We start from the raw sequence: 24,874 nt of genomic DNA on the forward strand, positions 1-24,874 counted from the left end.
CCAACTAAATGTCAGGAAGAACTTTACGATGGTAAGAGTCATTCAACAGTGAAATGGACTCTCCTTGGATGTTTTAAAGCAAAGGATAGACAGCCGCCTATCATGCATGATGTAGTTGAGATTCCTGCACTCTGCAGGGTTGGACTACAAAACCTGTGGGATTATTTCCAACTCTATGCTTCCATAAAATCCAGTGAAGCTGAATGATTCAGGACAGGTAAAAGAAAACGCCTTACACTGCCCTTGGTTAATGGAACTCCCTCCTATAGGAAGCAGTGATGGTCACCAACTTGGATGGCTTTAAAAGAGGATTAGATGAATGCATGGCAAATAAAGGCCATCAGTGGTTATAAGCCATGATGGCTATGCTCTGCCTCCATGGTTGGAGGTAGTTGCTGGAAACTGCAGGAAGGGAGAGTGCTCTTGGGTTCAGATCCTGTTTGTAGATTTCCTATACACATCTGATACAGCAGGCTCTTAAGTTCTTCAGCTGCACATGCAATTGATACCACAGTAAGCCCACAACTTGTGTGCATTTTTACGTGCTGGGCAAAAAAAGATACTTTGGCAAGCCAGCCCACCACTATTCTGAGCCCAATGTGCTTTGGCTAGACATGATTTTGGCTTTGGACATGATCTCCAGAATGTAACCCCCCATGGACTGTATTTACTCAAATCTAATGTGCACCTCAATTTTCAGAACCTTGAAACCCTCAAAAGGTATTTGCTGGTGAATGTAAATGTGCCATCAAATCTAATGCGCAACTTAATTTTCGTGACATAATTTGGCCAAAAAAGGTGAGCATCAGATTTGAGTAAATACGATATGTTGTGGGCGTACTGTATATTAAGGCTATACAGAGGTATTTTGCTCAAATACTGCTTTCAATTTACTAGCCCAAAGGGTTTGAGTTGGGAGCTAGAAAGTAAGTTTATAAACCAGCAACTTCTGTTCCTTCAGTTAAGTCATGAGAAAACACCAAATGATTTTATTAAGGTAACACTATTTATACAAATAAACTCATGCTAGAAAAAGCACAAATGATATGTAAACATTTGTTTACAGAATACTTTTTCTTTGTAAAGGTGCAAATGTTCAAAATGTAAACACAAGAATGCCATCTCTCAGGCCAAGAAGGGTTTTCCCCTTTCTTGAAAATCCACTTGTGTTAAGTTCCCCACCCACCCAAAGACATTGAAGATGTTGAAGTTTACAAATAAAGCTACTTTTTAAAGGAAATGTCAGTAAAACTTAGTTTTATTGGCATTCCTTGCAACTTGCCACACCCGATGCTACGATCAGCTCTCCTTTCTGCTGCTTTCTTGGCACCACAGGAATAGGACACAAGTTATACATAACTGTTCTTTAGCTCCAGCCATCACTGACCATGTTTGCTGGGGTTGACTAGAACCAAGAACTGCAGTGACATAGGTTTCCATCCTTACAGCCCACTAATTTAGCTACAGCCGTGACACAGCTGAGTTTTTAGAGAGGACTATGCTTTAAGGATAAAGATGGCAGCTTAGACAAATTCATAATGCTTATAATTCTAAGCATGTCTTTCAAAAGTGACAAGACAGGCATCGTTATAGATAGATGTAGATACCATTTCACTAAGGGCAAGTGTGTGGCTCTGAAGTACAAATTATTACTATGAGATAAAATAGGTATCCTATTTCTGATACAGTACTCTTCTTTAATCCAAATCAGGCTTGTGTATGCACTTAAAGTCACACTAGTTAACATTACTAGTGCACAAACAGTGAGAAATACAAAACAGATGCAACTGGAGCATAAAGTATACAACGGGAGCCAAGACATTCTCCTCCACAACCCGTACAGAAATGGACAGAAGCAGCACACAAATTTTGCTGTGCCCCACCTTGACTTCAGTGGGGCTTGTGCTGGAGAACTTCCTGGTAGATTGCTCAAATTATTATGTGTCTATTCCTTGTTCCACTACCATATTTTTTTAAAAAATTCTTTGTTCTTACTAACCCACAGTGCCAGCAACACCGAGGTCTTTTGTTGGCTAGCCCTTTGCTTCCAAAGATTTTAACTAGGCCAAAGCTTACAAACAGCTTCATTTAGAAAGCTGCATCAGAATTTTACTTGGGGGGGAAATCACATTACCATGATATCAACAATATGGTAGAAATTAAATGGAACAGGTTTCAGCATATATAGAATTTTCCCCAATGCAATGTAAAACTCAAGCAGCAGCAGCATCTTCCGCCAAAGCCCTGTTGAAATGAATGGGCTCATACGCAACTAATTCGTTTAAATGGAGCATATGGGTCCCGTTTGCCTTCCTCTTTAAACAAGGCCACGACTACAACTCCCATCATCCCTAGCTAACAGGACCAGTGGTCAGGGATGATGGGAATTGTAGTCCCAAAACATCTGGAGGGCCAAGTCTGGCCATGCCTGGTCTATGCAGATGCATTGCCTACCTCTGAATAGGCTCATGTCTTTGATGGAACTCGTATACAGCTTGCGGTCTTCATTGCTTAGAATAACATCACATTCCAGTTTCTTCATTAAGATTGTAAAATTAGAATGGGGAGACAAAGACAATGAAAACTATGTGTTCCAGGTATATTTCTGGGGTTGCTTGGTCTGGTCTTCTGTAACTAGTAGAGGAGGGGAAAATGCTTGCAACATCCATTATAGTCCCATAGAAAGAGGCACCAGCGAATAATAGAAATGTGATCTCAATTTTACTAGAGCCTCAGAGAGCTCAGCAGTCACCAAGCTGACCAGCTTCAATAGGAATGAACTCGGAGTGAGAGATTTCTCCCATTGGCTTTCTACCATATATGGGATTCACAGTGTGTCATTTTTATAACTCCCACTCCACCTCCAAGCCGACGATAGTTCATTCCTCCATACAGTCTGCAAAGGAAAGACACACTTTGTTACTCTGATTTAACCCCTATTCTTACAGAAGTGCAAGAATCAGATTTATGATAGTCAACATGGATGGTCTCCAAATGACTGTATTAGGGGAGAGAAATTCCCATATGAGAATAATCATTAGCTGGCATGCTTGTTACTAAATAGTGGGGTATAGGCCAGCAAAATATGAAGAGACTGAAGAAAAAGGTCTTGACATTATTTTGATGCCTAGGGTACTGTACTGGATGCCTAGGGTTGATAGGAATCTGTACACCATCTTAATAAAAAGGCTGGTTCAACCACCAAATCAAACCATGCTTTCATATTATGAGAGCAAGACTCAGACTTGTCTGTTCCCTTCCCCCCTTCATTTTGTGACAAGCTGGAGTTTGTCTTTATACCTCAAGCCCACACTGGAACCCATATTTTGGGAGGAATTCAGCATAATACAAGCAAATTGCTCTGTCAACAATCTTGCTCTGAATTTTCTGACACAGCCCTAGAGCTAATGGAAGCACACAGGGGGAAGAGAGGAGGGAAAGTCCCACTGCACAGACTTTCTTTGGCGGGGCGTTTTAGTTGAATCCTGCCCTAGACTGTGTTTTTCAATTTTGGCTTCTGGGCAAACCATAGTATTTCCAACTTTAAAACAGAAACTAAGGTTTTCTGTAGAATTGGGAGGGAATCAAAGTGCACTAAGGGAGAAGGGAGTGCATGAACTGAAATTCTACCATTTAATGCCAAAGCAAGGGTTGGCGTTACTTCTGAATAGTATTGTTCGAAAGACAAAATGCATCCTGATTATGATCTTTAAACTTCTTTACCTCCATGTGTTGGCATCTGGGTCAAACACTTCAATAGTCTTCAAGTATGTTGTGCCATCAAAGCCCCCTACAGCCATTAGCTGTCCATTCACAACAGCGAGGCCAACCTAGATAATGACCAAATAAGTGATTTGTGTAAGTTGAAATGTTGCAATACAGTCTAGTGTTCTAAACACAAGGGCTTCTGCAGAAGGATATTCAGTGGGGTCAAGTACACAATTTACATTTTTCCATCGGTGGAAGAGCAACTGAGAAGAAGAATATGGATAAGAGGTAAGTAGTTTAACTAGTTCATTGGTCAGGCTATATATCTCAATGCACATACTGTCTACATCCAGAGTTGACAGAATTGTACTGCTTCACTCCAAGTCTGAATTTTCTTTTCAGCCTAAGGGCAGCACTGATGGTCAGGCATTCCTCTGATGGCCACATATTAGTGACGGTGTAACGAAGGTATATACACACACACGCCAAACATGCAAGCATACAGCACTCTCCCTATCACACCCACCCAGTCTTAGCATTTCCAGCCCTCCCAACTCCAGCAGTGGAAGGGGGGGGGGGCTTTTATCCTGGAGGATCTAAAGAGCTGTCAGAGGGCTTGTCTCCAATCTTAGCGTTGTGCTGCTTAGTGTAGAGCAGGTATGACCAAAGTCCGTTTCAGGGGTCTAATCCGGCCCACCGGCCGACTAAATCTGGCTCCTGTGGCAGTATATGTCCTTAAAATCCTTAAAAAACCTCAACAACTTTGGTCGGCTCTCATGCGTGTTCACTCCATCAAATCTGGTCCTCTTTGGAAAAAGTTTGGGCACCCCTGGTGTAGAGGTTGGCGAGAAAAGGTCCCTCTTTAGAGATCCTAAAGCACTCTGATTGCTTTCCTAAAGAACAGAGAGCTTTATTTCCTGCTCAAAATGGAAGAGAAAAGCTGCAGTAGCTGGTAGGCCACTTCCTGTAGCTTACCAGACTGGATCCAGCGCTCAGGTTAGCCACCTCTGGTCTAAAGAATTCAAGCTTACCCCACTACGGCGTGACGTCATGGCTACCACAGGAGACCACTGGTTCGTTCTGGGGTTGTATCGCTCAGCACTGCTAAGTTCAGTTGTGTCATCTCTGCCTCCCACAGCGTAGATCATGTCTTGATATACCGCACAACCTAGGTGCTTACGTCGAGTGCCCATGGGTGCTATTGTGTGCCAGCGGTTCTCCTGAGGGTTGTAGCGCTCCACTGTGGAAGATTTGCATACATGGGTCAAGGGCAGAAGAACATAGCCAGAAGAAAAGAAAAGCCAAACACCAATTGAAGCCATTGTTCGTTCTCATTTCTATTCCTTCTGTTGCATCAGACCAAGGGCCCATCAACTGCGCTATCGTGTTTCTGATATGGCCTATCGGATAGCTCAGTTGGTTAGAGCATGGTGCTGATAACACCAAGGTTGCAGGTTTGATCCCCATATGGGACAGCTGCATATTCCTGCATTGCAGGGGGTTGGACTAGATGATCATCGGGGTCCCTTTTCAACTCTATGATTCTATGATCCTGGGCTAGCCAGATGCTTCCAAGAAACCCAAAAGCAGCCCCCACCTTTTTCTCCCAGAAGCTGGAAATCTGAAGTATACTGTCCCTGAACCTGGAGAAACTTCAGCTATTCAGTGGCTATTCAGTTATAATGGTGAGCAGCCACTGCTGTCCTACATGAGAATATTGAAAGTCTAGGATTTAACAGTTCTCAAATATTTGTCTTGGGAAATTGCCTATCAGATGGAGACATCTGCATATTTACTCAATTTAAATTAGCAAAATATGACAGTTTGGTAAAGAAAACCACCCTGAGCTGAACTCTACTACTACCAGCCCTTTCATTTTCTCAGTAAAACCTTCTTCAAATGAGTCATGTCAGAATTCCTCAAAAGCACCTGGAGAGTAAATTAACAGCTCTTGCATGGAGATACCTGTGTTCAGAGGTGACGTCCCATCAGAGCCCCCAACAGCATAAAGGAAGCCACCCAGCACAGCCACAGCCACCCCAAGGCGCCTTGTACTCATGGATGCCACTCGAGTCCATTTGTTCTCCTTTGGGTCATACCTCAAACAAAACACAAAAGCATCTCTCTCACCAAGTCTGACCAATTCCACCAATACCCCTCAAGTATCTTGACCCTGGTACTAGTCTTTATCTTAAATGTATCTTGGAAGGCACTGGTAAATATCCTGACCCCATAATACTTAAAATAAAGACCAGCAAACTTAATTATCACCTCCTGAAAACAGAATGGGTTCCATACCATATAGACAACAGAATGTTCTACCAAAGATAAACCAGGATTTGGGAAACATGGACGGTACGTAGGAAACCAGTTACTCATTTGTCAAGAGGGTCATGTCCTTTCAACTATAAACTGGGCAAGGTAAACAAAATAACGAACAGACAAGAACTAAACAATTGAGGGGGGGATATTATTACAATAAAGGTAAAGGGACCCCTGACTGTTAGGTCCAGTCACGGACGACTCTGAGGTTGCGGAGCTCATCTCGCTTTACTGGCCGAGGGAGCCGGTGTTTGTCCACAGACAGCTTCTGGGTCATGTGACCAGCATGACTAAGGCGCTTCTGGTGAACCAGGGCAGCGCACAGAAACGCTGTTTATGACAATTACTCATCTAAAAAACGAGAAAATCCTCCTGGCTCAAAATAGTACTTAAACATCAGATTTTAAATGCTTAGGTTGCTCTCAAAGCTCCAACAAGGGACCCTTTTTCACTCTACAATCTTGGGAATGAACTCTTTGCTTCACTGGACCAAGGACCAAGGCATGGGTGAGAAGATGTCGTAGCCTTGCTAGTATGGGTTACTGATGAGGAGAGCATACCATATTTTTCCGTGTACTGTATAAGACTATATTTTTTTCCTAAAATTTTTGAAGTTTAAAATAAGAGGTCGTCTTATACACACATAGTGCATAGTGCATTTTCTTAATTTGGGGTTAAAAAAATAGAGGGAGTCTTATACATGGGGGGCATCTTATAGATGGAAAAATACGGTAATTCTCAAACGAATTGATCCCTGAGGTTCTGCTTACTTCTCTCTCCTTTCTCACTTGACTTTTAGCATGAGTACAGTGGCAAAATTGTCACATTTATTGTCTCTAAGCTTTTTGGGATAGCTAGGGGTCCTTTTTTCTCTTTAGATTATGCTGTGTATGCTCTATGAGTTGATGCCTGCTTATATTGCAACTGCTGTCTGAAAGGAGCATTCATATACTGTCACTTTCGTTTCATGTACTAAACCAATCTTCCTTCATTCCTTTTTGTGAGCATAAGGCTAAGGGCAAAGACGTGTTCACAACAGACACACATTATAACAGTAGCAAAAGATTCCTGGCAGTGTGCATAGGAATGTGCGTGAGTGCTCAACCTCCCAACGCCTTTTTTTAAAAAAAATACCTTTCAACAATGTTAAGACAGGAGACACCATCCTGTCCACCCACAGCATACAGGTAGCCACCAAGAACTGCCACTCCGACACTGGTTCTGCAGGTGCTGGTGGGCGCTACATCACTGCTCCACTGATTAGTCTTTGGGTCGTATCTAGAAAAGGCAAATATGTCAGGTCTTGATGGTAATTTCACCTGGATTTCTTAAACCTTTTGCATTTTCTCATTGCTTACTGCCCTTTCCTCAAGACCTCTCATTGGTCGATGTCAGTAGAGGCTAAACATTCTAACCTGGACACAGATTAATCAATGGAATGGGGTACTCTTTCCAGAGGCGGTACCTCCTTTTCCAAGTTTGAGATCACATGGGATCAGGAGCACCAGGCCCTCAGTCCCTCTGCTTATGATGTTTAGGCTGCAGGGTTGATGCTGTGCTAAGTAAAAATGCCACCACACAGGCACAAGAGGGAAGAACCGGGAAGCTCAGCTGAGCCTTGAGGTCAACAGAAGGACAAAATGATCTTCTGGGATAGAATTTATGGAATTCTATCTAGCTGATAGAATTTATGGAACTGTCTGAACTGACCGCGAGAGTCCGAGATCGGGGAGAAGAGATGGTGGAAGAAGACTGGAAGAAATTTAAGATTTATTTAGAGAAATATAAGATTAAAATTGGACAATAAGGTAAGTGGTTATACAAAGATGCTGAAGAAGCATTAAGATTTTGTAAGAAGGAAATAAGTTTTAAATGTAAAATAATTATTAAAACCACCTATCATAGGCATATTAGAAGAAGAAATAGATTAAGGAGTAGAGAGTGTTGCAATAGATATGAATAGAAACGGGGAAGGAGGAAGTCGGCAGGGTAAGATATATATTGGATTAAATGTTAAAGATTTGTTTTTCTGTTTTTTCTTGGTTTTTGTTTTCTAATTTTATTTTAAGTCTTTTGTATTTTTTGTATCTTGTTCTTTTTGTAATTGTTATAAAATCAATAAAACATATTTTAAAAAAAACAACAACAAAACAAAATGATCTTCTGGGAAGAAAGCCGAAAGAGGCCCCTCTCCAAAAATCTAAAAACACAGTTGTGGATGCATGCAGCAGCACATGCCTGACTTGTCCATGTCTACAGGCACAAACACCCGGCTGGACAGGGAGGGTTTCCCCACAGTTCAGCTGTGTACCTGGAAGCTGAGTTTGGGGAAGAGAGGAAGGGAAACGAGGTGCTGCTTAGTCTCCTTTCCCTCAGCCGAAAGCCGGAGGGAAAGAATTATGTGCTCCTTCCCAGTCCTGCTGCAATTCGCCACCGCTAATGGAAAGAGGGGCTGATACCAAAGTTAGATAAGAGAGGGAGGGCCAGAAAAAGTGGATCCCTGCAGTGTGTGTGCATGTGCCGTTTCTAACCTAAGAAATCTCTATGACAATCAGACTTGGAAACCTTAAAAGAAAAAAGCAATGTCCTCAGAGATGCAAATGGTGAGCCAGATACCAGAACCACTCCAAACAGGTGTGCATAGTGTACCATGCGTACAGATAATTTTTTTAAAAAAATGCTTGTTTAGGAAAGTATTTGGATCTTGATCAATCATTTTTTAGATATATTGTGCAATGGTTACAACTTGTGGTGGGGAATGGTTCTCACACTGCTGCAGGAGTATTAGGTTACAGTTATAGTAGTCTCTAGTTTGCATTGTGGTTTGGGATGTTTGGAATAAGCTATCTTTCTCGTTCCAAGAAAATTAAAAAAATGAGATAGGGAATAGCAGCTTGCATGGAACCTGATTCAACATCCATTGCTATAATCGGAGCAAGCAGTTAAGCTCCGGAGAACCAGGAAAGTGTGTTTGACAAGAACTTACCTTTCCACACTGTTAAGATAGGAAGAACCATCATGGCCTCCCACTGCGTACAGAAGGTCATCCAAGACACTGACTCCAACACCACACCGCCTTTTGCTCATGGAGGCTACCATCCGCCACTCATTGGTTTGAGGGTCGTAGCGCTCAACACTGGAAATGGCATCCCCGCTGCACCAGCCACCCACTGAAAGTTGTTGGAGATAATGCAATGGAATGACAGGATATAATTAAATACATAATTATATTAACACTAATATGAACTTCTGGGGAAGAAAAATGGTGGACTAGACATCTGTTGTCAACACACCATCGACAGATACAATTATGTGGCAAGTAATGACAGCAAAGCCGTAAAACTTGGTTATCCCATTACCTCTGGGAAAACAGAGATAATGGGGATTAACCTCTAATGCAGGCATCCCCAGACTTCGGCCCTCCAGATGTTTTGGACTACAATTCCCATCTTCCCCGACCACTGGTCCTGTTAGCTAGGGATCATGGGAGTTGTAGGCCAAAACATCTGGAGGGCCGCAGTTTCGGGATGCCTGCTCTAATGCTCTGAAAGGCTGCTTTCCATGCTAAGGAACTGAGAAGTTTTTGAGGGACTTGGATGGGAGTGAATGACTGAGAGTGGAAGAAATCACATTCTTGCCCAAACACCACATAACAGCCTTAAGGAACATAAGGTTGGCTAAACTTCCCTTTTTGAAATTATTTGTGAGACTGTCAGGGGGCGTCCACAAGGTCCGCAGAAGGAGTGGGGACAGGAGATTGGGATATAGGGAGCCTCGGTCCCTTCTCTTGAGCAGCACCTCCTCCAGCCGGGAACACAGCCAAACACCCAGCAGGGAGGGAGGAGGTCAGCATGGAGGAGATAGGGCTCCAGGATGCTGGCTCTGAGCCCTTGTACCACCTTAGTCAAGAGGGCTCAGAGAGGGAGACGCTACTTCTGTCGCCCCAATTGCGCAGGGGATTGAAACACAAAGAGGGGAGGCAGAGGCTAGGGGTGTCCAAGTTCTTATGCTGGGGTCGAAACTGGAAGGGGGCACTCCCGGATTCTGTGAGTGACTAAGACAGACATGAACTTGTAACTCTGCACTGTACATAGAATGCACAATAAACCTGTAAACTTTCAGGTTGGCGTTTGTTGTCATTACTCGCGAGAAACCACCACACGATCCACACTGACAGAGACTGTTATAAATTGTGACTCATGTTATCTGTCTACCAGTTAAAATATACATCTGGAATGTGACTCAACTGCTGGCTTAAGAAAAGACGACAATTAAAAGACTGAAAGCAAAACAACAAGTATGTCTTAATTGTTGTTTGTGCCTAAGATATATTTTAAACAGCTAAGAGGTCTTCCAACTGTTAGAAATCTTTACTGTATTTGATTTTTAACCCTCTGTCCCTCTGCTGAAAGTGCTGGTTGCACAGTGAAACTAATTAACATAATTATGCTACTGTGAGAAAATAATGTGCTCTGATAAGCAGCCGGGGGCTTTGACTTAAAGCAAAGACTGTAAGGTCTTCAGGAAAGTGAGTTGTTAGTAAGGCCGTTAGTAAGGCCAAGAACACTCAGTAATGGAAAAATACTGTTGGACACTGACTGTTGGCATTGTGCAGCAACTACTGGATGAGCAACTGAAAGAGCATGCAGCTGAAATGCATAAAATGGTGAATGAAAATGAACCTGAGAAAGATGAGGCTAAAGAAAACACAGAACCTTTGGAGAATAATATTGATGGAGGACTGCCAGAGTGGAATGGTAGTAGGAGGCAGTAGGTGGTGAAATGGAGAGGATCTCAACACAGGTACTGGAAGAGTGAAACAGTCAAACTGTGGAGTTATGACGTTGGAGGAGTGGAATGAAACCATGGACAGAAAGATTAAGAAATATTCTGAGCTGTCAGAGAGAGATGAAAAAGAAAGGATCCCGTGTACAATTTGGAATGGACAGAGGGAAAAGAATGGAGGAAGAGGAAATGAAAGGACCTTTTTTCTAATTAGGATGGAAAACCATGACCAACAGGAAATGGGAATGGAAGATACCCGTGTTTCTCCGAAAATAAGACACCGTCTTATATTTATTTTTCCTCAAAAAACAACAACACGATGGCTTATTTTCAGGGGATGTCTTATTTTTTTCCTCCTCCTGCCACGGCCGGCAGTGCTGCTGCGCCTATCACTATGTCTTATTTTCAAGGTATGGCTTATATTCCTTGAATGCTTAAAAATCCTGCTAGGGCTTATTTTATGACTACGTCTTAAAATAGGGGAAACAGGTTATGGAACTGGGTGTGAATTAATTAATATACAATAAGTAAATAACGATGAATTACTGTTTTAATATATGGCCACAGCAAAGGGACTTGTGAGTAAATTGCTTCTCAACACTGGAGTTGTTGTGTAATACAGTGGAACCTCGTGTCACAATACTGTCCTCCTTGTGAACGGTTCGGATTATGAGCTCCGCTAAACCGGAAGCAGATGCTCCCAGTTGTGAACTTTGCCCCGGGATGCGAGCGGAAGTAGCGTGTCGGCAGTGGGTGGCGCCATTAGCGAAAGCGCACCTCATGTTAAGAACAGTTTCAGCTTAAGAAAGGACCTCTGGAACTAATTAAGTTCATAACCGGAGGTACCACTGTAATAGGATATTTTGTAGGAAAGAAAAAATGATTGAACTTGAGATGTCTGGATCCGAAGACTGGAAAAAGATCGCCTAGCACAGGCATCCCCAAACTGCGGCCCTCCAGATGTTTTGGCCTACAACTCCCATGATCCCTAGCTAACAGGACCAGTGGCCAGGCATGATGGGAATTGTAGTCCAAAACATCTGGAGGGTCGAAGTTTGGGGATGCCTGGCCTAGCAGAAGGAGGAACAGCTGGATAGCATTCTGGAGTGAATACTTTGAATATTTTGAATGATCTTCATATATATTTAATGTTAGCTGATTATTGATAGTCATAAGAATTTTTTTTTTAATGACATCAGATATTGATTTTAGTTTAGCGCCTAAATTTTTAATCTTAATCTTTAATCTTAATCTTTAATCTTAATCTTAAACCTTCAAGATATGTTTTTTGAATTGTTAATATTTGTCCTTGTGAGCTGTGAATTGTGTTATATTATCTGTGGTTTGTACGAGTCTGCGGTTTTTATTTGATTTGTTTTGCTGTGTTGTGTTCTATGATGGGCGTACAGCCGAATAAACATCTTTGCTTTAACTGACAGATGGAGAATCAGAAACCCTTTTCATTTCCTTCTTTTCTTTTTTTCATTCCTTTATTATTTTCTTATTCCTGTTTCTTTTACTACATTTCTTTGCTTTGCTCTTACTTTTGTGTGTGTGTGTGTGTGTGTGTGTGTGTGTGTGTGTGTGTGTGTGTGTGTGTGTGTTCTCTGCTCTGGGTCAATGAAAGGGTTAACCTGAACTCAGGTTGCCAGTTGGGGTGGAGGTTTTTTTGGGGGGGGGGAGTTTAGAAGGCTCCCTGGTTTCCTCCCTCCCATTTTTCACTTCTTGGAACAAGGAAGAAGCCATGTGGCCTGAATCTGCAAGTGAACTGAATCTATCCAAAAGCGCAACTTTGTAGCCTGCATCTTTGCTAAGCCAAAGAGTAAGGAAACCAAGTCCTTTTACTTTTTGAGATGTTTGGAACCATTTTCCATCTTTATTTTACTGCCAGCAGATGGAGACTTGTTTGCTGTAACTTCTGGAAACTCTGAATAAAACATTCACTTATTTGGAAATCTAAGGATCTATTATTCATTCTAGCCAAAGTATTTTCATGGGGAACATTTGTTTAAAGGTGGAGAAGGCAGATGCAAACTAATCAAGTTTTAATGTGCTTGGAGCAATCATCATTGTGCTTAAGCCCTCACTGGAGAGTAGGAATCTCTCTTCCAAACCTCTCTCTCCAACACATTACTTCTGCTCAGCCTGGATTTTACCACATTTATACTGACATACTGAAGTTTGAGGTCACACACATTTAGATAAGTCAATTCTCCCTCCAAGTTAAAAGTGGCCCACTAAAACAGTCAGAGATCCTGTTGCCTGGAACAGAGCTAGGGCCCTTGCTGCCTTGCTATACTGTTGACCAAAAAATGGTATGCCATGCCTCCCTGACCAAGTCTACAGTCATACATACATACATACCTGCAAAGAGTACTTCGCCACAGCGGATAGGCTTGCGTGGTCGAGTTCTTGGTCCCTGCATCAGTGGTCGCTCTTGGGGCAATAGCAAATAGTTCTTAGCTTCATCCACTAGGTCCCTGCATAGAGGGAAAGGCCATACAGTATTGTTACTGTGATCCAATCATTTTGCAAATTACCAAAAACTACTGCCCCAAAACAAGACACAATTTGTAATTTGTTATATAATCAAAACCCAAACACAGTTTAATGCAACATTTTGATTTCTTATCCTACACATTTTGAAAACGCTGCTTAAAAGCAGCAACACAATTAACATTAGTGGCCATGTTTTAAAGGGGGAGGTGAGTCGCAGCATCCTGCTAAGTCGATTGACTTGTCAGGATTTAGCAATGCAATTTTCTTGAAAGAAAAAAAAAACATCACCCCCATGGCATGTTAACTTATCAGACCATGCTAAAAATGTTTGATTAGTCAACCTACCCAAACCACTTCCACCTGGCTCACACCTGGCATCATATGGGACATTGGGTAGAGATACAGCTCCGGTACTGAACGGGGAATTCAACCCTGATTGATTCAGGTGAGCCAGTGAATTCCCAGGAGGAACCATCTGCCATGCCAAAACACTATAGAAAGCAGGAATGAATCCATTTGCATCAGATGATGTGCTCGGGCAGTTTGCCCCCCCGCCCCCCGCCCCAGGGCCAACTCTGACAGTTGGGAGGGACAATCCTTCTATCAATCACAAGACATCAGACCACTGACAGGTCGGTGGTCTCACCCAGCTGTCAAAGTTGGGTAGCCAGGGTGGGGGAAGATAAAGATCTGGCCCATCAGGCCACAAAGGTTCCCTATGCCTGATGGAAGTTGCAATCCTGCACTGGCAAAATGTTATTGATCTTGGAGGGATTTACTTTACAGTAAAGATTCCACAAATCATGCTGTACCAGTTTAATTTGTCAACAGTACAGCTTTTAAGATACTGGGCTCACACAAGTTTGTGCTTCTCAGAATCTCTCAACGCCACCCCAACAAAAGATGCTTGTGACAGAAGATATATTTTATGGGAAGACAGTCTAACTTTATAATAAACTGGTCATTTTAGAAAGAAAGCATTTTACTTTATAGTAGGGATGGGGTGATCTGTGGCCCTCCAGATATTGCTGGACTACAACTCCCATCATCCCTATGGGCTACTGCTACAGTCTGATATAATGCCCATATGTAGAGCAGAAACACAATTAGTTTCATGCTAGAAAGAAAGGCTGCAGGAAAGTTATATGGTAATCCATCATTTAAAGTGACATGATTTTGTCAGGAGTGGAAAAGAAGAAAGGGTGGACTTTTGCACCCCGCAAGGGATCTACTAGAATCGGCTTTTGTTGTGTGAGCTACAGAGAATGAAAGTGCTATTTTTATTAGATAAATTTGGCAACTGAATGAAATATCCATGCACTTCCTTTTTCCCAACAAAAGATATTGCCATTACCTATTTTTATCCCCTTGCCACTGTATGCTGCATCCTAATTCCAGGTCGTAGAAGGGCACTTTAAACATTCCATTTCCCGATACAGTGGTACCTCGCAAGACAAAATTAATTCGTTCCGCGAGCCATGTCGTATTGCGAAAATGTCGTCTTGCGAGGCACCACTGTATTTCCACTGTATATCCGCTACGTGGCGCTGTGGCTTTAGAAAAAAAATCCGTCTTGCGAAGCACGGCCATAGAAAAATTTGTCTTGCAAGCCACCATAAAAATCGCAAGGCGCTTTCGTCTTGCGAGTTTTTCGTTGCGTGAGGCATTCGTCTTGCGAGGTACCACTGTAGTTTTTTGTTTTTTAACATGGCAGCCTGACACACAAAAATAGTCAAGCTTCCAAAAGATGAGTTGTGACAGAAGATCTCATTGACAAAGACTTTTTGGCTTTCAAAATGTAGGTGTACTGTGGTGACTCACCTGCATTCTTCATCACTTTTAATGAGCGGGTCAGAACCAACTGTGCCTACCAGGAACTTTGGGCTGAGCAGTGGCAGACGCACATGTTGCAATACCTGCAAATCAAGGACAGTGGATCAGACATGGGATGGGGCACCACATTGCTAAAGAGCACCTAGCATATGCCAGAAGTTATGGGAATGCTTTCTGTGAATCATGTTGTTATAAGATGTAAAAAAAAACCCAACATGCTCCATTCACTCATCATGCCAAACGTGGTTTGGGCTTCTAAACTCTAGCGCTGAGCTGAAATGGCACCCCAACTTCGCCACCCTATTCACAGTGGACAAACTAGATGACGATTCAGCAGATCTTGGTAGCTTTCTACAAATTTTGAGCACTGCTATGCAATGAGGGAAATAAATGCTATCTAGCACAACGGTTGGCAGGAGTGTTGTTGCTGCAAAACAGATGGTGACTGGAAGCGGAGGCGAGTCAGGGAGGTGGTTTTTACACTATTTGCCCCCTCAATCCTGTCCACAAATTATTCAAACCAAAAGTTCTCTGCAGAGAAAGTTGTTGCTCAGCCTTATTTAGAACACCTTCTCACTCAGCTTCAAAGTCTACTCCTGTCTCTATGGTACAGCAGCCTCTGGAAATGATGTGATGCCGTAACCATGGCTTGTCATCACATCAAGCTATAGCAGAAGCTTTGGTTTGTAAAGCTGCTTCAAAACCAGTGTTAGATTCTCTCTTGCTGGCTGATGTGTTGAAACCATGATGTGTTGCAAGTAGATTCAGAATAGACAGAATAAAGCACTTATTTACACAATGCATGTTCAATTTAGAGGACAAGTAGATAAAAAGGCACCGCTCCGGCGGGAAGGTAAATGGTGTTTCCGTGCACTGCTCTGGTTTTGCTAGAAGCAGCTTAGTCATGCTGGCCACATGACCCAGAAGCTGTGGACAATTGCCAGCTCCCTCGACCTATAGAGCGAGATGAGCGCCGCAACCCCAGAGTAGACCACAACTGGATCTAATGGTCAGGGGTACCTTTACCTTTTTAACTACAAGTAATGGTGATGACCACTACTTTACATGCCTTTAAAATGAGATTAGAAAAATTGATGCAGAACTGTGTTATTCTCCCCTTGAGACCAGTTGGGAAAGGCCTCACCTTTGGGTCTGTGAAGGCACTTTCTGTTTTTGAGAAGGGGTCAGTCCCTCACCCCTGATGACTTCCTGCCTTTCGTAGAATCATATAATTGTAGAGTTGGAAGGGACCCAAGGGTCATCTAGTCCAACCCCCTGCAATGCAGGAATCTCAACTAAAGCATCCATGACAGATGGCCATCCAACCTCTGCTTAAAAACCTGCAAGGTAGGAGCCTTTGTTGCAAAACGGTTGACTTCAGCAGGGTTCTGCACTTTCAAGGCAGCCAAAGCCCACACATTGCATCTAGCCCAGCATCCTGCTTCCCACAGCTGCCAGTAAGTCCTCCTGGGAAGCCCAAAATCGCCTTGGAGGCAATAGTTGCCTCCCATTGCTACATCCCAGCAATTGGTATCTAATGGGATGCTGCTTCTGAACCTGAATGTTATGTAACAGCCAATAAATAGCTCTAATAAAGTATACGTTTGCTTTTGATACAATCTGAGAGAGATATAAGTGACAAGTGCTCCTTCCTAATGCATTTTCGCTCCTTGGCCAGAACACTGGAAGGCAGGAACAAGTCTGTGTTTTTCTTATGGCTCTGTAAGTAAAAGACTAAAGTGGGCACTGATATTTCTCCCCTCTCCTCCCTCCCTTGTCTTCATCCACCTTAATAATTTAAGACTGCGTGTCTTTCTTGCTCATGCTGTCGTGGATGATTGATAAGTAAATAAATGTCAGTAGGTCCTGGCAAAGTCCCATCAGCATGCATGTCCTTGCGGAAGAAAAGTCCTGTAATCCAAAGGTCACCTGGGGGAGCTGAGGGCGCCTTTCCTGAATGCTGTATTTCACCCAGGCCATCACTGCATTGAAGACCTGCTCTTCGCTCCGGACATTCAGTTCATCACTGGATATGATGTCAATTAGCTGATTGGCTGGAAGCAGCATGAATTCCTCACTTTCCATCACCTGCAAAGAGATGCAAGAATACAGAGTCATGGAAAGCTCTTCAAGCAACCAGCAAGCATTATGAACTGCAGGTGCAAAGTCCTGTTCACCTTCTGCTTCTGAGTATTTTGGAACAAGCATTTTACAAGGCTCAGAAAGCAACATACTGGTAACTTTTAAATAACAATACAGGTTAAGTTAGGCTGGGCCAGTAGATAGAGTGAACTGCTTTGAATACAGAAGGCTTCATTTCAAATCCTTGCCAGCTATGAGTTTCAGGCTTGTCTTGGGCCCATTACAGCCCCAGTTTTCCTATCTGGAAATAACAACAACCAACCCTTAAAAGGCAGTTGATAATAATGTACCAAGTTATTTATGCCTTCCATTACCCATTTTTTTTAATCAACAGAAACCATATTCAGGGGTGGATAGGAGGGTTATACACATGAATGGGGAATCTTAGCTATTAAAGCAGCTGCACACCTGTAATACAGACAAAAGCCAGAACAAAAAGTATCAGATAAAATTACCAACAGTTTTGCAGATAAATCTGAAAAAGCCTTCTTGACCTAGGCTTGAGGCAGAATCCAAGAGCATCTCAGGACAAGGGGCTGGGCTCATTTGATCCCACCCCTGTTCTGCTCACTTTCTCTAAAAATACACACAGAGGCCATGAGAGCAAATGCACTTCAGAGGGAACCAGAGACTCCTAAAAACTGCCAAGGACTTAGCTAGCACGAATTACAAGCCTCTGACATGGTGCAAACAAGTGAATAAATTTGTTCTAGGCTCTGGGAGGAATCAAAGACTCTCACATTTGAAACAGAGGAAAGAACATTGACTGAACGAGCCCCTTGAAGCCTATCAAACTGAACTGTAGGAAATTTCTATAGTCGCTTGAGTCTTAGGGAAATCACAAAATTGATTCTATGAGGCCTGCATATCTTATGAGCCACCAATCCACATACAGTTCACCGTGGACTTGGTCGGTCTATTGTTTTTGCTGTCTGGTTGGGCCCAAATATTGTGACTGCTTGCCTATCCTCGGGCTTGGTAGGTCACAAGTTATGCAGGTCTGGCGTCAACCCAAACAGCTAAAACAAAAGAAACCTACTGCTTAAAACATGCAAGCTTGTTTTTGATAACCTCTAGAAGAGGGAGGAAAAAGAAACGACATCTATAATCTAGCATGTGAAGGGCCAAATTAGCTACATATCATACCTCGGAAACAGCCTTTTCTTTCACCAGAACACTCCTACAATGCAGTTCTAGATCAAGCAACTCAAGTACACTGAAGGAAGCCATGGAGACAGCCAAGTGATCTGCTAATAGACAACCCAATTCCTTGCTCACATAAACTCCACAATACGGTTCCTCCCCCCCTCTCCACTGTTATTTGCAGTATTGGTCAATCTTATATCTGAAGCCAGGGCCAGCACCTCTCGGGCGGTGCCATTGCCATTATAAGAGAACAAGGGAGGTGTTCATGATGAGTTCTGGCACCTCTTTTTCCAGAAAAAGAGCACTGTCTGAGGCTATGACATCTAACAACCGGCCAAGAATTTAACTTATATGCAGATGATGTGGTAGCACTTGTAAAAGACTCTAAGAAAGCATTCATTTTGACAGAATTACGAGCCTGGTAGATGAAGGAAATGCTGTGGATATAGCCTATCTTGATTTCAGCAAGGCCTTTGACAAGGTGCCCCATGATCTTTGAGAATTCATTAAGCTAACGGTCTGTGAGCACCTAGAAAGGAGCGCTGTGATCACTAAAAGTCAGCATGGGTTTCTGAAAAATAGGTCATGTCAGACAAATCTGATCTCATTTTTTGACAGAATTACAAGCCTGGTAGATGAAGGGAATGCTGTGGGTATAGCCTATCTTGATTTCAGCAAGGGCTTTGACAAGGTGCCCCATGATACTCTTGTAAAGAAGCTGGTAAAATGCGGTCTTGACAATGCTACTATTCAGTGGATTCGTAACTGGTTGACTGACCGAACCCAAAGGGTGCTCTTCTGCTTTTCTATCATCAATGTCATCAAAGATGACAGCCAGTCAATTGATTTGAAAAATATGCAGGAAGTGCACAAATTAATGTCTTTACTCAAAAACAAAGACACACACGATGCAAGATAGAATCAAGGACTGAACTTCAGCCTGTATATAGAGGATTCCAATTTGGAATGCTTCCACATTTTTTTTTTAATTAAAAAAACCCCTTACTTATCAGGGAGCAAGGTTCTAGGACCAACTCTTTCCCTGTTTTGGTGATTTTCTAACTGCAGGGACATTTCAGGAAAAAATGCCAAGGAGTGCTCAGAAGTGGTATAAATTCCTTTGTTTGTGTAGACCAGGCCTTAGAGGCAAATGGACCACTTACCTCTTGAAAGTTATGTTGGGTGAATTTGTCAGCAATTCTCAGAAGTTCTCTGCAGGAGTGGGTATCAGCAAATGCTCGGATGCCAAGGCAATTGGAAGGATCCAACTGTCTTTTCAGGAACTCACAGCAGGCCTCTTGGATCTCAGCTAGCTGGAGGAGGCAGGCAGCTGGCAATAACGTCTGAACGTTGCCCTCTTCCACTGTGATCTGGGATGTGTACGCAAAGTCAATCAGAAGCTCCATGGCCCTTTCATCAATGTCTCTTATTACCACCTCAGTTTGCCGGCTCTCTGCAAGCTCCCCTGTGAACATTGCTCGGAAGTAAGGGCTGCAAGCTGAGAGGATCACCCGGTGGGCATAGATTTTCTTGGCCCCCACGACCAACACCACATCGCACAGCTCCCGGTGCTTCCGCAACAGGTTTATGACCTCCAGTGTTTGCCGGGGGTGCTTGTCTGAGATGTAAGGCATGCGAGCAGGCTGTGGCACTCCTTCCGGGAGCTTGTTGGGATCTCCGAGAGTGCAGCGGCTCGTTACATCCATTCCTGTTTCGCCTGCTCGATTACTGGCACACCTGGAAAAGGAAAATACCAGTGATACTAATGGGCAATTTTGGGGGCACAGAGGGGCAGGCAGGGAAAGAGAAGAAAAGTCCAGTTGTGCAAGTGAAAGTTATTGTGCAGGCCTTCCTAGGAAGACGCTGGTTAGTTGAATTTCACCCACATACTTTCTCCTTAAATACATTCAGCCATTATCCTATTAAAAATAGTTAATGCAACTCTTAGCTTCACTATCACCAGCTGAATTTTGCGATTTAAAAATGGTTAACAGCAAGAATTGCCAAGCACTGACTCAGCTCAGTCTGCACACTAAAACCTAGTTTTTTGTGCTATGGTGTGCTGTGAAATCTGAATTAACGAATACAGTGGTACCTCTACTTATGTGCCCCTCGTTACGTATCCTTCGGGATACGCATGTGGCAAACCCGGAAGTATATTTCTGGGTTTCACTGCACGCACATGTGCAGTAGTGCTCTATCACGCCGCGCAGAAGCGCAGAACAGGCACCTCCGGTTGAAGAAACCTCAGGATCTGACCGGCGTTGCGGAACGCATCCCGTCCGCAACCGGAGGTACCACTGTAGTTATAATTATCACTCCCATCTCAAGAGGCTTTGCACCACAGAAACAGGTGTATTGAGCAGAAAGAAAATGAGAACCAAATCTAAATCGTTCTTGTCTCTGTGTATACATAACTTAAACATGGTTTGGGTTCTACTCTGTGATTAGTATAAACCATGATTTGGTTTAATGTCTGAATTTAACCTACAATAATTTCTCTTTCTGCATCTTACCTGCGCATTGGCTTTCCGTCCATGCACTGCAAAGAGAAGTCTTCAACCTACACTTCTGTGTCAGTGCTAAAGAAAAGAATGAAATAGTGTGTGACAATCCACTCTACCGATCTGTAATCCATGAGTAGTATAATGAGGGCACAGAGTAAATCCAATGAAATCAGTCGACTTAGGTTAGCTATGACCAACTTAAATCTATTTGCTGCAATAGGTTTACTAAGAGTATAACTTAGTCAGATATAACTCCTCATGCTGTATCCAATGCTGCAGTTCCAATATTGCAAGAGTTCCAAAGTGTGCAATGGGGTTTCCTCTTCTGTCCCCTCTAGCCCCCCAAAGACCCGCCAGAGGGCACACGGGGGCGGCGAGGAACTAGAGGTCTCATTTCCTAAATACACTGACCAGGGAGTAAGCCCATTAGACACAATTACTATTTATTACATTTATACCCTGCCTTCATTGATGCAGATTTTTTAAAAAAAGAATTAGAAGTTTCTCAGGCAATTCTTCTTTAAGATGTTCAAATTGCCAAGCTTGCTTAATATTTTATTTCCATTTGGTGTCCATATTGGCCTGGTTCACATGTCACTTTAAACAGTTAAGCTTAACTGTGGTTTAAAGGTGAATGCACAGTGTGTTGGTATGCAAGGAGAAGTTTGTGGCTGCTTCATTCCCCTGCTGCTGCACTGCAGGAATGGTTTAAGCCCAGGCTCCTGGTTTATCTTGCTCCAAGTTTGGTTCAAAGCTGCAAGCAAGGTTTGTTTTTTGCTTACAGTTCATGGTTTATTTGGAAGAGGCAAACCATGAAATACAGCTTTTGACAAAGCACTAAGCCAAACCATGTCTTAGTTTCCTTAGTGCAGCAGGAGTGAGGGAGAATCTTCTCCCCATGTACTAGCGCAGTGTGCTTTCACTTTTAAACTAAGGTTAATCTTAACTGTGGTTTAAAGTGGCATGTGAAAATGTGCACCCCCTTGCAGGAAGGCATAAAAGTAAAATAAACATTCCCATAATATACACAACATAGAACTGTAAAATCCAAGAGTTGGAAGGGGTCCCGAGGGTCATCTAGTTGAACCCCCTGCAATGCAGGAACCTCAGCTAAAGCATCCCTGATAGGTGGCCACCCAACCTCTGCTTTACAACCTCCAATGAAGGAGCATCCACCACTTTCTGAGGGAGTCCAGTCCGCTATCATACAGCTTTTACCCTCAGAAAGTGATTCCTGATACAGTATTTACATTTATATTTCACCTTTCCTCCAAGGAGCTCAATATAGCATGCACACTCTCCCCCTCCAAAGTTTATCCTCAGAACAACCCTTGAGGTAGGCTAAGCTGAGAGATGGTGAATGGTCTAAGGCAGGCATCCCCAAACTTCGGCCCTCCAAATGTTTTGGGCTACAATTCCCATCTTCCCCGACCACTGGTCCTGTTAGCTAGGGATCATGGGAGTTGTAGGCCAAAACATCTGGAGGGCCGAAGTTTGGGGGTGCCTGGTCTAAGGCAGAGCTGGTCTGTCCATGAAGCAGACTGAGGCAGAGAAGTGAGGAGAAGTGGCTGCGGTGACTTCTGGAGAGATTACATAGGAGTCCCTGGAGGCCTCTGCACCCTCTTGCAAGGGCTCTTGCAAGATCACACTGCAATCACAACTGTGCACCCCTGGTGAGCAAGGCTTTGGCAGGGGCAGCAAGAGGGTGCCAGTGGCACCTTCCCATTTTGCCTCAGGCGGCAAACCAGATAGACCACCCCTGGACTAAGGTCACCCAGAAAACTCCATGACGCAATGGGGATTTGAACCCTGCTCTCCTAGGTGTCAGCCTGATACTCCAAACACAAGGCCACCACACTTGCATTCCCACGGAAGACACAGGCAGTCCAGGAAAGCCCCATTCCTTCACACGTATCCCCAAGGGGTCTATTTTACAAGAATTTGGCTGTTACATGCAATGCTGTTGACAATATAAAAGTACAATGAAACAGTTATTAGAAAAAGGATTTTTAAAATTTATATACAGTACAGTACTCTCCTTATCTAGTAGTCAGAACATCAGGGCAGAGTCTACCTGAAGCAGAACTTTATACTTATCCATTACCATATCCAAAGTAAAAGTATCATGTCCAATTATGGATTTAAAACATTAAAAAGCACTTCAGCTGTCATAACTCATATTAAAAGAAAAAAGAAAACAGAGATTGGTGAACGAAACATGTTTACAGTCACTCACCTTGCTATGAAGTTGAGGTAATTCACAAGCCCTGAATAATCAAGAATTCCTGCCTTCTATTCATTTTATCCATTGAGATCAACAGGACTGGACACACAAAAAAATTTGATGAGTGACCACAAAGGTGCCTAAAGGTGCACAAAGGTGCTTACAACACATAAGAATTTGAAATGTTTTACTTATTCTATACCAAAGCAGCACCTGCAGAATAGAACTCTAGCACTTTTTCAGCCCTGGAAAAATAAGGTTTCCCAAAAATAGGGCTAGGCACAGATCCTGATGACGATTGGGCCTCAAAGACAAGTGATAGAGTATCACATGACTAACAGGTAGGTTGTCCCATCCACCTGTTAAAATCCCTCACACAGGTATGTAAGTCTCTCAATGCTCTGCCTTTAAATAATCAATACCACTGGTTTTAAAAGGCTGAAAAGCAGGGATTAAATCTTGCTGCCTAGGTTGTGTGGTCCTGTTCCCTACTGGGAATAGGGTATGCCACCAATGCAGAAATGAGCTTTGTTCTCTCCTTCCATCAGCAGTGATGTCAACTGATAGTGGGTGGGCATGGTCTGAGGGAAATGACCTCACTGGAGGTGGGCCAAGATTGGCCTGCAGGCTGTAAATTCCACATTCCTACCCAAAAATATATCAGATAACCTGAATGGGATGCAGAAACTAGGCACCAACAGAGTGAATCTCAGATTCCCAAAGAGATTGACATGCACAGGCAATGTCTAAGGTAGCAAATCCTATCCACTGATTTCTGGAAGCAAGACCCATTTGATGCAATGGAACTTCGTTTTGAGTTGGCATGTAAAGGATTATGCAGCCAATCACTGCAGAAGTTTGGGAAGCTGTCAGAGAAGGCAAATCTTCTAAAAGCCCAGGAACCAAACTGATGCATCATCGAAGGCCAAAATAAATAAATAAATCCCATGGATTACTAAAGCCTCCCCATGGTACTCAGTGCCTCCTTGGTCTGATGCAGCCAGCACTGTATCCCCCCCGCCCTCACCCGCTTTAAGTCCATCTTCCAGTTTGGTCACCTCAAACCACCTGACACATTCTAGGGTCCATTCACCTTCACCTCTCTGCTTCTTGCCTTGGCACAGGAGCATGTCTGCGGGATGACTAAACAAACAAACAAAATCCGTGGAGGGAGGGCAGGGGGTTCATCAACGGCGACAGCTAAATGGAGCCTCCACGTCAAGAGGCAGTATACCCTGCAGGGGCCAGGAGCAATGCGAAGAGAGAGCTGCTGCCTCCGTGCCCTGCGGACGGGTTTACAGGGGAAGCACCTGGCTGGAAGGGAGCAGGGCCCTGGGATCGGCGGACCTTTGGCCTGAAGGGCTCTTGTAAGCGCTCTCCCTTTCGCGTCCCCCCCCAGCCCTTCCCTCGCACACGCCCCCCCGGCTCCCCCCCCCGAGCCCCGAGCCCTCCTCCGCCCCGGCTGCCTCGAGAACCGACCTCGCAGCGGAGGCGAGGCGGAGCGGCGGGGGGTGGGGCGGGGCGGCCTTTCGAAGAGTCCTTCCCGGCTTCTTTTGGCACTGCAGCGGCTCCCGCAGCTCCTGCTGGTCCCGGAAACTGCCGGTAGGAGCCGCGCACGCAGCGCACACACCCCGCCCCCGCGGCCCCCCCGCCCCAAACCCGTGTGCACCACCGGCCGGAAGCCGCCCGTTCCTGTTAGGTGTCCGTT

The 24,874-nt window shown here is 43.7% G+C and overlaps 2 protein-coding genes across 7 annotated transcripts in view; one reads left to right on the top strand and one right to left on the bottom strand.

The window, feature by feature from the left end:
- Positions 1-956: 956 nt before the first annotated feature.
- On the bottom strand, positions 957-24,834 carry KLHL20 (kelch like family member 20). 6 transcript variants are annotated; one of them, XM_035122058.2, is made up of 13 exons: positions 24,646-24,833; positions 23,179-23,265; positions 20,952-21,017; positions 19,599-20,172; positions 17,077-17,235; positions 15,136-15,230; positions 13,180-13,295; positions 9,017-9,200; positions 7,165-7,308; positions 5,674-5,807; positions 4,740-4,948; positions 3,724-3,830; positions 957-2,896 (listed from the first exon to the last, which is right to left on the bottom strand). In XM_035122058.2, the coding sequence occupies exons 3-13, from the start codon at positions 20,972-20,974 to the stop codon at positions 2,812-2,814; spliced, it is 1,830 nt and encodes a 609-aa protein (XP_034977949.1). In that variant the 5' UTR covers positions 20,975-21,017; positions 23,179-23,265; positions 24,646-24,833; the 3' UTR covers positions 957-2,811. The 6 variants fall into 6 exon arrangements, with proteins under 6 accessions (XP_034977949.1, XP_034977953.1, XP_034977950.1 ...); XM_035122062.2 differs by lacking the exon at positions 24,646-24,833 and adding an exon at positions 24,266-24,402; XM_035122059.2 differs by lacking the exon at positions 24,646-24,833 and adding an exon at positions 24,260-24,395.
- ANKRD45 (ankyrin repeat domain 45) overlaps positions 24,459-24,874 on the top strand; it is a 29,008-nt gene continuing 28,592 nt past the window's right edge. Inside the window, exon 1 of the mRNA XM_060276602.1 lies at positions 24,459-24,533. The gene's annotated coding sequence lies outside the window, so the exon portion shown is untranslated. The remainder of the gene's footprint in view (positions 24,534-24,874) is intronic.

This window comes from Zootoca vivipara, chromosome 7 (assembly GCF_963506605.1).
Source record: "Zootoca vivipara chromosome 7, rZooViv1.1, whole genome shotgun sequence".
NCBI lineage: Eukaryota > Metazoa > Chordata > Lepidosauria > Squamata > Lacertidae > Zootoca > Zootoca vivipara.

Bases quoted from the DNA above. Each gene is read 5' to 3' on its own strand.
- KLHL20 (XM_035122063.2), bottom strand. From the start codon at position 20,974: ATGGACGGAAAGCCAATGCGCAG. The intron at 13,296-15,135 runs GTGAGTCACCAC...CCCTCTATGCAG, and splicing joins AAAAGTGATGAAGAATGCAG to GGACCTAGTGGATGAAGCTA. The intron at 4,949-5,673 runs GTATCTCCATGC...AATCTTCCACAG, and splicing joins GACGTCACCTCTGAACACAG to TGGAGCGCTACAACCCTCAG.